The sequence below is a fragment of the Cyclopterus lumpus genome, chromosome 19, assembly GCF_009769545.1.
Source record: "Cyclopterus lumpus isolate fCycLum1 chromosome 19, fCycLum1.pri, whole genome shotgun sequence".
NCBI classification, from domain to species: domain Eukaryota; kingdom Metazoa; phylum Chordata; class Actinopteri; order Perciformes; family Cyclopteridae; genus Cyclopterus; species Cyclopterus lumpus.
In genome coordinates this window covers 19,116,802-19,129,301 of record NC_046984.1, presented here as the reverse complement: position 1 = coordinate 19,129,301, position 12,500 = coordinate 19,116,802, and the positions used below count along the sequence as shown (strand labels likewise).

At 45.2% G+C, this 12,500-nt stretch overlaps 2 protein-coding genes across 4 annotated transcripts in view; one reads left to right on the top strand and one right to left on the bottom strand.

Annotated features, from left to right (window-relative positions):
• The window catches only part of lipf (lipase, gastric), a 13,747-nt gene extending 7,316 nt beyond the window's left edge, over positions 1-6,431 (bottom strand). Inside the window, exons 1-2 of the mRNA XM_034558054.1 lie at positions 6,222-6,431; positions 817-939 (exon numbers count right to left, since the gene is read on the bottom strand). Coding sequence (XP_034413945.1) covers positions 817-936 — 120 coding nt within the window. The 5' untranslated portion in view covers positions 937-939; positions 6,222-6,431. The remainder of the gene's footprint in view (positions 1-816; positions 940-6,221) is intronic.
• A 651-nt stretch (positions 6,432-7,082) lies between these two features.
• rnls (renalase, FAD-dependent amine oxidase) overlaps positions 7,083-12,500 on the top strand; it is a 13,293-nt gene continuing 7,875 nt past the window's right edge. For 2 of the 3 annotated variants that reach the window (XM_034558068.1, XM_034558070.1), the window contains exons 1-3: positions 7,131-7,418; positions 9,317-9,422; positions 12,392-12,500. The exon at positions 12,392-12,500 is cut by the window's right edge and continues 34 nt beyond it. In XM_034558068.1, the coding sequence (XP_034413959.1) occupies positions 7,301-7,418; positions 9,317-9,422; positions 12,392-12,500 (333 nt within the window). In that variant the 5' untranslated portion in view covers positions 7,131-7,300. Of the gene's footprint in view, positions 7,419-9,316; positions 9,423-12,391 lie in introns of all 3 variants that reach the window. The other variant, XM_034558069.1, reaches the window with a different exon arrangement.

Sequence of the window (12,500 nt, the reverse complement as noted above, 5' to 3'; positions counted from 1 at the left end):
GTATAATAATATAGTAGTTGTAGTGGTAGTATAATAATATAGTAGTAGTAGTGGTAGTATAATAATATAGTAGTAGTAGTATAATAATATAGTAGTAGTGGTAGTATAATAATATAGTAGTAGTAGTAGTATAATAATATAGTAGTAGTAGTGGTAGTATAATAATATAGTAGTAGTAGTGGTAGTATAATAATATAGTAGTAGTAGTATAATAATATAGTAGTGGTAGTAGTATAATAATATAGTAGTAGTAGTATAATAATATAGTAGTGGTAGTATAATAATATAGTAGTAGTAGTAGTATAATAATATAGTAGTAGTAGTATAATAATATAGTAGTAGTAGTAGTATAATAATATAGTAGTGGTAGTAGTAGTATAATAATATAGTAGTAGTAGTAGTATAATAATATAGTAGTAGTAGTATAATAATATAGTAGTAGTAGTAGTATAATAATATAGTAGTAGTAGTATAATAATATAGTAGTAGTAGTAGTATAATAATATAGTAGTAGTAGTAGTATAATAATATAGTAGTGGTAGTATAATAATATAGTAGTAGTAGTAGTATAATAATATAGTAGTAGTAGTAGTATAATAATATAGTAGTAGTAGTATAATAATATAGTAGTAGTATTATGATATATCATACTACAGTACAACATGTACTCTGGGGTGGGGTAGAGGAGAAGTATAAAAATACTCTGGTCAAGTACAAGTATTTTAGTAAATGCAGTAAAACACATTAAAGCGTGAACGTGACGCGATGCGTTCACTGTCTTCGTCCGTTCACAGGAAACTTGAGTTGCGTACTCACGATGTTCATGTGCACTTCAGGGTCCAGGTCCTGGTGCGGGTCATCAGAGCGTCTCAGGACCGATGGACCGGTGTGAACGAGACCAGAGAGCCCCAACACACACACCACTACACACAGCATAGTCTGTGACACACACACACACACACACACACACACACTGTGAAACATGAGCTTCAGTGACATCATCGATCACAAGATGTGATGAAGCAACGTGACCGTTTAACGTTGTGTTCACAGAAATAAGACAAGTCCAACTTTCACTTCTACTGACCTCTACTGATCCTTACTGAGCTCTACTGACCTCTACTGATCCTTACTGAGCTCTAGTGATCCTTACTGAGCTCTACTGACCTCTACTGACCTCTACTGAGCTCTACTGACCTCTACTGATCCTTACTGAGCTCTAGTGATCCTTACTGAGCTCTACTGACCTCTACTGACCTCTACTGAGCTCTACTGACCTCTACTGATCCTTACTGAGCTCTAGTGATCCTTACTGAGCTCTACTGACCTCTACTGACCTCTACTGAGCTCTACTGACCTCTACTGATCCTTACTGAGCTCTAGTGATCCTTACTGAGCTCTACTGACCTCTACTGACCTCTACTGAGCTCTACTGACCTTTACTGATCCTTACTGACCTCTACTGAGCTCTACTGACCTCTACTGAGCTCTACTGACCTCTAGTGATCCTTACTGAGCTCTACTGACCTCTACTGATCCTTACTGAGCTCTACTGACCTCTACTGATCCTTACTGACCTCTACTGATCCTTACTGAGCTCTACTGACCTCTACTGATCCTTACTGAGCTCTACTGACCTCTACTGATCCTTACTGACCTCTACTGATCCTTACTGAGCTCTACTGACCTCTACTGATCCTTACTGAGCTCTACTGAGCTCTACTGATCCTTACTGAGCTCTACTGACCTCTACTGATCCTTACTGACCTCTACTGAGCTCTACTGACCTCTACTGAGCTCTACTGACCTCTAGTGATCCTTACTGAGCTCTACTGACCTCTACTGATCCTTACTGAGCTCTACTGACCTCTACTGATCCTTACTGAGCTCTACTGATCCTTACTGAGCTCTACTGACCTCTACTGATCCTTACTGACCTCTACTGATCCTTACTGAGCTCTACTGACCTCTACTGATCCTTACTGACCTCTACTGATCCTTACTGACCTCTACTGATCCTTACTGAGCTCTACTGACCTCTACTGATCCTTACTGAGCTCTACTGACCTCTACTGATCCTTACTGACCTCTACTGATCCTTACTGAGCTCTACTGAGCTCTACTGATCCTTACTGAGCTCTACTGACCTCTACTGATCCTTACTGACCTCTACTGAGCTCTACTGACCTCTAGTGATCCTTACTGAGCTCTACTGACCTCTACTGATCCTTACTGAGCTCTACTGACCTCTACTGATCCTTACTGAGCTCTACTGACCTCTACTGATCCTTACTGACCTCTACTGATCCTTACTGAGCTCTACTGACCTCTACTGATCCTTACTGAGCTCTACTGACCTCTACTGATCCTTACTGACCTCTACTGACCTCTACTGATCCTTACTGAGCTCTACTGACCTCTACTGATCCTTACTGACCTCTACTGATCCTTACTGACCTCTACTGACCTCTACTGATCTTTACTGACCTCTACTGAAAGGTCCTCAAGTCCTCTTACGACTCTAAAGGTCCTCAAGTCCTCTCCGGCTCCGTGGTTGTCCGAACCGGTGCGCGCCAAGAGAGCCACAATGCGAGCAGCGGAAAGGAAATGGAGAAAATCCAAACACGCCAGCGACCTGCTCGCCTATCAATCTCTTCTCTCCTCCTTCTCTGCGTCCATCACTGCAGCCAAAAGTCTGTTCTATCAATCCAGAATCGAATCCTCTTTATCTAACCCTAAAAAGCTCTTCTCAATTTTTTCCAACCTCCTTGACCCCCCTGTTTCCCCCCCCTCCCTCCACCCTTCTACCAAGCCACTTTGTTGACCACTTTACAAAAAAGATAGACGACATACGCTCCTCATTTACTAATCCATCTTCTATAACTACACCTCCAGTAACTTCACCTTCTTCCCCCTTGTTTTCCTCTTTTATCCCCCTGTCTCCTAATCAAGTTCTTACCTTGGTAACCTCTGACCCCCTAACCACCTGCCCCCTTGACCCCATCCCTTCTCACCTTCTCCAGTCCATTGCTCCGGACCTTCTTCCCTTTCTCACCCATCTCATTAACACCTCCCTCTCAACCGGCTGTTTCCCTAACTCTCTGAAGGAGGCGGAGTCAACCCTCTCCTGAAGAAACCCACTCTGGACCCATCTGAAGTCAACAACTACAGACCTGAAGTCAACAACTACAGACCTGAAGTCAACAACTACAGATCTGAAGTCAACAACTACAGACCTGAAGTCAACAAACACAGACCTGAAGTCAACAACTACAGACCTGAAGTCAACAACTACAGACCTGAAGTCAACAACTACAGATCTGAAGTCAACAACTACAGACCTGAAGTCAACAAACACAGACCTGAAGTCAACAACTACAGACCTGAAGTCAACAACTACAGACCTGAAGTCAACAAACACAGACCTGAAGTCAACAACTACAGACCTGAAGTCAACAACTACAGACCTGAAGTCAACAAACACAGACCTGAAGTCAACAACTACAGACCTGAAGTCAACAACTACAGACCTGAAGTCAACAAACACAGACCTGAAGTCAACAACTACAGACCTGAAGTCAACAACTACAGACCTGAAGTCAACAAACACAGACCTGAAGTCAACAACTACAGACCTGAAGTCAACAACTACAGACCTGAAGTCAATAACTACAGACCTGTCTCTCTCCTCCCCTTCCTTTCCAAAACTCTAGAGCGAGCTATCTTTAACCAAGTCTCCTCCTTTCTCCACAGTAACAACCTTCTAGACCCCCACCAGTCTGGATTCAAGGCCACTCAACAGAGACTGCCCTCCTTGCTGTCTCTGAGCAGCTTCACACTGCTAAAGCAGCCTCTCTCTCCTCTGTCCTTATCCTTCTAGACCTTTCCGCTGCCTTTGACACAGTTAACCACCAGATCCTCATGTCCTCCCTCCAGGACCTGGGTATCTCAGGCATCGCGCTCTCACTCTTCTCATCCTACCTCACCGACCGCTCTTACCGGGTAACCTGGAGAGGATCTGTGTCTGAGCCTTGTCCTCTGACTACTGGGGTCCCTCAGGGTTCAGTCCTTGGTCCTCTTCTCTTCTCTCTGTACACCAACTCTCTTGGCTCTGTCATTCGCTCGCATGGCTTCACCTACCACAGCTATGCTGACGACACCCAACTGATCCTCTCGTTTCCCCAATCTGAAATACAGGTAGCAGCACGAATCTCTGCCTGTCTGACCGTCATCTCTCAGTGGATGTCTGACTGACATCTCTCAGTGGATGTCTGACTGACATCTCAGTGGATGTCTGACTGACATCTCTCAGTGGATGTCTGACTGACATCTCTCAGTGGATGTCTGACTGACATCTCTCAGTGGATGTCTGACCGACATCTCTCAGTGGATGTCTGACTGACATCTCTCAGTGGATGTCTGACTGACATCTCTCAGTGGATGTCTGACTGACATCTCTCAGTGGATGTCTGACTGACATCTCTCAGTGGATGTCTGACTGACATCTCTCAGTGGATGTCCGCACACCACCTGAAAATTAACCCGGACAAGACTGAACTTCTTCTCCTTCCAGGAAAAGGCTCTCCCACCCACGACCTGACTATTAACTTCAACAACTCAGTGCTGGTTCCGACTCCGACTGCCAGGAACCTCGGAGTGACGCTCGACAGTCAACTCTCCCTGACTGCCAACATTACCGCAACAACACGCTCCTGTAGGTACATGCTGTACAACATCAGGAGAATACAACCTCTTCTCACTCAGAAGGCGGCACAGGTTCTGGTCCAGGCTCTGGTCATCTCACGGCTGGACTATTGCAACTCCCTCCTGGCAGGTCTTCCTGCTAATGCCATTCGACCTCTACAGCTCATCCAGAATGCAGCTGCTCGACTGGTCTTCAACCGACCGATATTTACCCACAATCCTCCGCTCCTCCGCGACCTTCACTGGTTACCGGTGGCTGCAGCATCCGCTTCAAAACATTGGTACTTGCGTACCGTGCTGCGAACAGATCGGGTCCGGTCTACATCCAGGACATGGTCTAACCTCACACCCAGGACATGGTCTAACCTCACACCCCAGCCCGTTCACTTCGCTCGGCTTCTGCCAATCTGCTTGTAGCTCCATCACTTCGAGCTAAATCACGACTGTTTGCTGTGCTGGCTCCTGATTGGTGGAACGAGCTTCCCATTGACATCAGGACAGCAGAAAGTCTCTACATCTTCCGGCGCAAACTAAAAACACATCTTTTTCGACTATACCTTGAATAGGTAGCACTTAAATGCCGTAGTAGCACTTAAATGTCCCTTACCGATAGCACTTCAGTAGCACTTAAATGGCACTTACGGATAGTACTTTGTAGTTTGACTCTATTGAAGAAATTGTACTTGCTTGATTCTTGTTGTTCTGAGTTTGGACTCATGGTTTAATGCACTTATTGTAAGTCGCTTTGGATAAAAGCGTCAGCTAAATGACATGTAATGTAATGTAATGTACTGACCTCTACTGATCCTTACTGACCTCTACTGATCCTTACTGACCTCTACTGATCCTTACTTACCTCTACTGATCCTTACTGAGCTCTACTGACCTCTACTGATCCTTACTGACCTCTACTGACCTCTACTGATCCTTACTGAGCTCTACTGATCCTTACTGAGCTCTACTGACCTCTACTGATCCTTACTGACCTCTACTGACCTCTACTGATCCTTACTGAGCTCTACTGACCTCTACTGATCCTTATTGGCCTTTACTGAGCTTTACTGACCTTTGCTGAGCTCTACTGACCTTTACTGACCTTTACTGAGCTCTACTGACCTTTACTGACCTTTACTGACCTCTACTGATCCTTACTGAGCTCTACTGATCCTTATTGACCTATACTGACCTATACTGACCTCTACTGATCCTTATTGACCTATACTGACCTCTACTGATCCTTATTGACCTATAATGACCTATATTGACCTTTACTGACCTTTACTGACCTCTACTGATCCTTATTGACCTATACTGACCTCTACTGATCCTTATTGACCTATAATGACCTATACTGACCTCTACTGATCCTTATTGACCTATACTGACCTCTACTGATCCTTACTGACCTTTACTGATAAACTAATGTTATAATAAGCTTCAGTTGACGTTCACAGAGTTCCGTAAGACGTAATAACACAGTAATAACGCAGTAATAGCAACAGTAGCGGCTCACTCACCGGGCTGCAGCTCTCTGATGGTCTTCAGACTCTGACCAGGTTCTGTTCTTTTAACTGGAGACCGGCGGTGACGTCAGAGGGCGTTGCCCTTTGTGATTGGTCAAACGAAGGACCGGTTTATTATTAACTGTTTGTTTTCTGATCGGATCGATCACGGAGTGAATGAATCAACACGGACCGGAAGCAAAACATAACAAACAGAGACCGGAAGCAGAAAACCCGGAAAGAAACCGGAAACGGCAGAAATGAGTTGTTTTGGTCCAAAATCTGAAACTTTAAAAAATAAACAAAGAGAAAATAATAAAAACAAAGTTTTCTTGTTTCAGGATTCAAGTCAAGCTTCACCTTGAGACACTCACCTTCAGAATAAAAGCATCTGCCATCCAACTGTGTGTGTTTACATCACTTTTAATATATATTTTTAGCTAATCTTATTACGTATTAAAACGAATTAATAAAAACACAGAACGTCAGAGAGAACAAGAAGGAAACACAGTTTATTTTGAAGGATAACAGGAAATCCGTTTTAAACAAGTGAAGGGATTTAATGGAACCAATTAATAATTAATAATGATTTAATGGACAATATTACCTGCTGACGCCACCAGCCACTGAACCGACACACACACAATAATAATAATAAATATATAACTATTCATATACATGAATATAAAAATATATATATAAAAAGCTAAAGTGACAATATGTATTTAACATTTTGGGAGATTTAATGTGTTATACTTACTGTAGTGGAGGAAGACACACTTCGTACTGATGAACCGGATGCACACATTAACTATCATGAAGGGAAAAGGAACTTAGCTTTTATAACGTTGATATTTTGTGAAACGGGACATTTATTGTGAAACTCTTTGCGGGATGTCCCGTGTTTATTCTGGTTAGCTTGACTTCCTCTTGAACCGGGATGGTTTTTGTTGGCCCGTTTTTATTCCGCTGTTTTGTAACGCAGGGGGCGTGTCTGTCTTCTCTGGACCCACAGACCTGCCGGACTGGACTCGTTAGAACTCGGTCCCGAGTCTCGTTGCAGGGTTAGGCTGGCTGCGGTTCCGGACTCAGACATGACCCGGGTTCTGATCGTGGGAGCGGGCCTGACAGGCAGTCTCTGCGCATGTCTGCTAAGGAGAGAGATGCAGAGCAAAGTTCACATCGTCGTGTGGGACAAAGCCAGGGGGTCCGGTGAGGTCCAGTTAACAGAACCCGTTTTACATCACATAACATAACATAACATAACATAACATTACATTACATTACAACATTACATTACATAACATTACATAACATTACATTACATTACATTACATAACATTACATAACATTACATAACATTACATTACATAACATTACATTACATTACAACATTACATTACATTACATTACATAACATTACATTACATTACATTACATAACATTACATAACATTACATTACATTACATTACATAACATTACATAACATTACATAACATTACATTACATTACATTACATAACATTACAGAACATTACAGAACATAACATTACATAACATTACAGAACATTACAGAACATAACATTACATTACATTACATAACATTACATTACATCACATCACATTACATTACATAACATAACATAACATAACATAACATTACATTACATAACATAACATAACATAACATTACATTACATAACATAACATAACATAACATCACATCACATTACATTACATCACATCACATTACATTACATTACATAACATAACATAACATTACATTACATTACATAACATAACATAACATAACATTACATTACATTACATAACATAACATAACATAACATCACATCACATTACATTACATTACATAACATAACATAACATAACATTACATTACATTACATAACATAACATAACATAACATTACATTACATTACATTACATGTCATTACATTACATTACATTACATGTCATTACATTACATTACATTACATGTCATTACATTACATTACATAACATGTCATTACATAACATTACATGTCATTACATTACATTACATGTCATTACATTGCTACTACGGCTCTACCTTCCCTATTCAAGGTGTAGTCACTAAGATGTGTTTTTAGTCTGTAGAGACTTCCTGTCCTGATGTCAATGGGGAGCTCGTTCCACCAATGAGGAGCCAGCACAGCAAACAGTCGTGACATGTCCTGGGTGTGAGGTTAGACCATGTCCTGGGTGTGAGGTTAGACCATGTCCTGGGTGTAAGGTTAGACCATGTCCTGGGTGTGAGGTTAGACCATGTCCTGGGTGTAAGGTTAGACCATGTCCTGGGTGTGAGGTTAGACCATGTCCTGGGTGTAAGGTTAGACCATGTCCTGGGTGTGAGGTTAGACCATGTCCTGGGTGTGAGGTTAGACTATGTCCTGGATGTGAGGTTAGACCATGTCCTGGGTGTGAGGTTAGACCATGTCCTGGGTGTAAGGTTAGACTATGTCCTGGATGTGAGGTTAGACCATGTCCTGGGTGTGAGGTTAGACCATATCCTGGGTGTGAGGTTAGACCATGTCCTGGGTGTGAGGTTAGACCATGTCCTGGTAACCAGTGAAGGTCTACAGGAGGAGCGGAGGATTGTGGGTAAATTTAGGAGGTTGAAGACCAGCCGAGCAGCTGCATTCTGGATGAGCTGTAGAGGTCGAATGGCATTAGCAGGTAGACCTGAAGGAGGGAGTTGCAATAGTCTAGCCGTGAGGGGATCAGAGCCTGGACCAGAACCTGGACCAGAGCCTGCAGAGATTCGTGCTGCTACCCGTGTTTCAGATTGGGGAAACGAGAGGATCAGTTGGGTGTCGTCAGCATAGCTGTGGTAGGTGAAGCCATGCGAGCGAATGACAGAGAGAGAGAGTTGGTGTACAGAGAGAAGAGAAGAGGACCAAGGACTGAGCCCTGAGGGACCCCAGTAGTCAGAGGACAAGGCTCAGACACAGATCCTCTCCAGAAACCTGTATGAACAGGACCTGTAACTGTCCCTCTCTCTCCCTCTCTCTCCCTCTCTCTCGCTCCCTCTCTCTCCCTCTCTCCCCCCCCCTCTCTCTCTCTTTCAGGGGGCAGGATGTCCACCAGTCGTCCTCCAGACTCTTTGTCTCATTCAGCTGATCTTGGAGCTCAGTACGTCACCACCACGTCTTCATACGCTTTGTCTCACTTCAGGTACGTTTTATATATATATATAAATATCTCTCTCTCTATATATATATATATAGAGATATAAATATCTCTATATATATTGTAGTGTCACGGGCTGTCGCTAGGACAGGCTAGCCTGGGGCGGTGCAAAAAGAGAGCTGGACACAGGCACGTCCGAGGGTATTTAACAAAAAGTAAAGGTTTATTTCCCATCCCACCAGCAAGGTAACATCCAAACAACAAAGTATCAAAAAAGGGTCCAGTTAGAAAACATAAAACATCCCGGAGGAGAAAGTGGTTAATTAACCAAACAAAACTCAACACTGGTGAATCCAGGCTACGAGGTCCTCTTCTTTGTCGTCCTCTTCCAGGTGCTTGTGGGTTCACCTTCCGCTTGTGTTCCCCCTCCTTCCCAGGTGCTCTCTCTTAAGTCTCCCAGCCCTGCCTCAATCAGGTGCCTTAAGCAGCTGCAGCTGGGTGAGCGGTGAGGCAGGCTGGGAGATGTAGTTCTTGCACTGGTGGCCATTTTGTAGCACCCCTCCACTACCTGTCCCCTTGTGATGCCACATATCCCTCTCCCCGGGCCTGACGTCCTCGGCAGGGTGAATGAGCACCAGAAGGCATCACGGCGGGACAGGGCATCTGCGTTGCCATGGCGTCGCCCTGGCCTGTGAATGACAGAGAAGTTAAACGGCTGGAGGCTTAAAAAACACCTAGTTACCCTGCTGTTTGTTTCCTTATTTTTTGCCATCCATTGCAAAGGTGAATGATCTGTCACCAGAGTGAACCTCCTTCCAAGCAGGTAATATTTGAGGGTTTCCAGGGCCCATTTCAACGCTAGGCACTCTTTCTCCACTGTGGGATGTTTCTTAAGGCATTTCCTAGTGTGGGGTCCTGTACCTGCGCCGTTCCATACTGTCCTTTAAGAGGCGGCACCTCCTGAGGCCCATCAGCATTGTCCTCACTTGGCCCAGGTTGTGGCTCGGAGTCGTCAGACTCAGCTCCACTAGATGCTTCTACGTCCCGTCGATTCACCGTTACGGGGCACGTTGGTCGCCGGTCCCTACTTTCGCCTAGGAGGGCAGCAAAGTGGACATAGGGGCCGCTGGCGGATTCCGCTGTGGGCATGGGCTCGTCTAGCCTTTCACACTGCCAGGAGATGTGGCCGAATTTGCCACAGCGATAGCACTGGCGGGGCTCTGGGTTCAGGAACGCTCGTGGCTGTCCAGGTTGACTAACGCCTCTGCTGGGTGGGTCCGAGTGAGGGTTGGCCAGGGCCGGACCTCTTTGGCGACGCACACTTGGCCGGGCCGGGACAGAAGCCACCGGCGCTTTACAGGGTGGTCGGAGCATGTCTGAGGCCGCCTGGAACTGTTCTACGGCTTCTATCAACCCTGTGGCCGTTGTTAACCTTTGGTGGCCAATTACCTTTTTTGCCTCATATGGTAGACCCCGTAGATACTTGTCCATAACCAGGGTTTCTATCATGTCTGCCGGGCTGTGTTTGTCTGGTTCTAGCCACCTTTTCGCTACTCTTATCAACTCGTGCATTTGGGACCGGGGCGTCTCTCCGCTTAGGAAAGTCCAGTTATGAAAACGTTGGGCCATGCTAAATTTAGTGAGCCCCTGGCGACTCAAAATCTCCCCCTTTAACTGGTCGTAGTCGTGGGCAATATCAGCCTCTACATCTCGAAAGGCTTTAAGGGCCTCACCGGATAGGAAAGGCGCCAGAAGTCCAACCCACTGTCTCTTTGGCCACCCTTCTCGAGTCGCCGTAGCTTCAAAGGCATGAAGGTAAGCTTCCACATCGTCGGTCACGCCAAGTTTAGGGATGTAATCAGCAGCCCTGGGCTTCGACTCTGGCCTCTGCCTGAGCTCCTGCTCCTTCAGTTCATTAGCCCTGATTTGCTGTGCCAACAGGGCACCGCTGATTTCCTGTTGCGCCCTCTGGCTCTCCAACAGCATCTGCATCAGTGGCTCCATTTTGGATTGGTGGCCTGGGGTTTGAAGTTCTGAAAAAAGTTGGGACAAGTCGTCAGTATCTCCTCTCTCAATCATCCGCACTTTGGCCCCAGTGCTCGCATTCTCCACCACCTGTAGTGTCACGGGCTGTCGCTAGGACAGGCTAGCCTGGGGCGGTGCCAAGAGAGAGATGAACACAGGCACGTCCGAGGGTATTTAACAAAAAGTAAAGGTTTATTTCCCATCCCACCAGCAAGGTAACGTCCAAAAAAACAAAGTATCAAAAAAGGTCCAGTTAGACAACACAAAACATCCCGGAGGAGAAAGTGGTTAATTAACCAAACAAAACTCCACACTGGTGACTCCAAGCTACGAGGTCCTCTTCCTTGTCGTCCTCTTCCAGGTGCTGGTGGGTTCACCTTCCGCTTGTGTCCCCCCTCCTTCCCAGGTAGCCCTGCCTCAATCAGGTTCCTTAAGCAGCTGCAGCTGGGTGAGCGGTGAGGCAGGCTGGGAGATGTAGTTCTTGCACTGGCAGCCATTTTGTAGTGCCCCTCCACTACCTGTCCCCTTGTGATGCCACAATATATATAGATATATACCTGTCTGCAGGTCTTACTCTCTTACTGTCTGCAGGTCTTACTGTCTTACTGTCTGCAGGTCTTACTGTCTTACTGTCTGCAGGTCTTAGGTCGTACTGTCTGCAGGTCTTACTGTCTGCAGGTCTTACTCTCTTACTGTCTGCAGGTCTTACTGTCTGCAGGTCTTACTGTCTGCAGGTCTTACTGTCTTACTGTCTGCAGGTCTTACTGTCTTACTGTCTGCAGGTCTTAGGTCGTACTGTCTGCAGGTCTTACTGTCTGCAGGTCTTACTCTCTTACTGTCTGCAGGTCTTACTGTCTGCAGGTCTTACTCTCTTACTGTCTGCAGGTCTTACTGTCTGCAGGTCTTACTGTCTGCTGGTCTTACTCTCTTACTGTCTGCAGGTCTTACTGTCTGCAGGTCTTACTGTCTGCTGGTCTTACTGTCTGCAGGTTTTACTCCGAGCTGCTGTCTGCAGGCGTCTTCCAACCTCTGGACTCTCTGGTTGAAGGACAGAAGCACAAAGATGGGAACCAGGACTACATGACGCCACTGGGCATG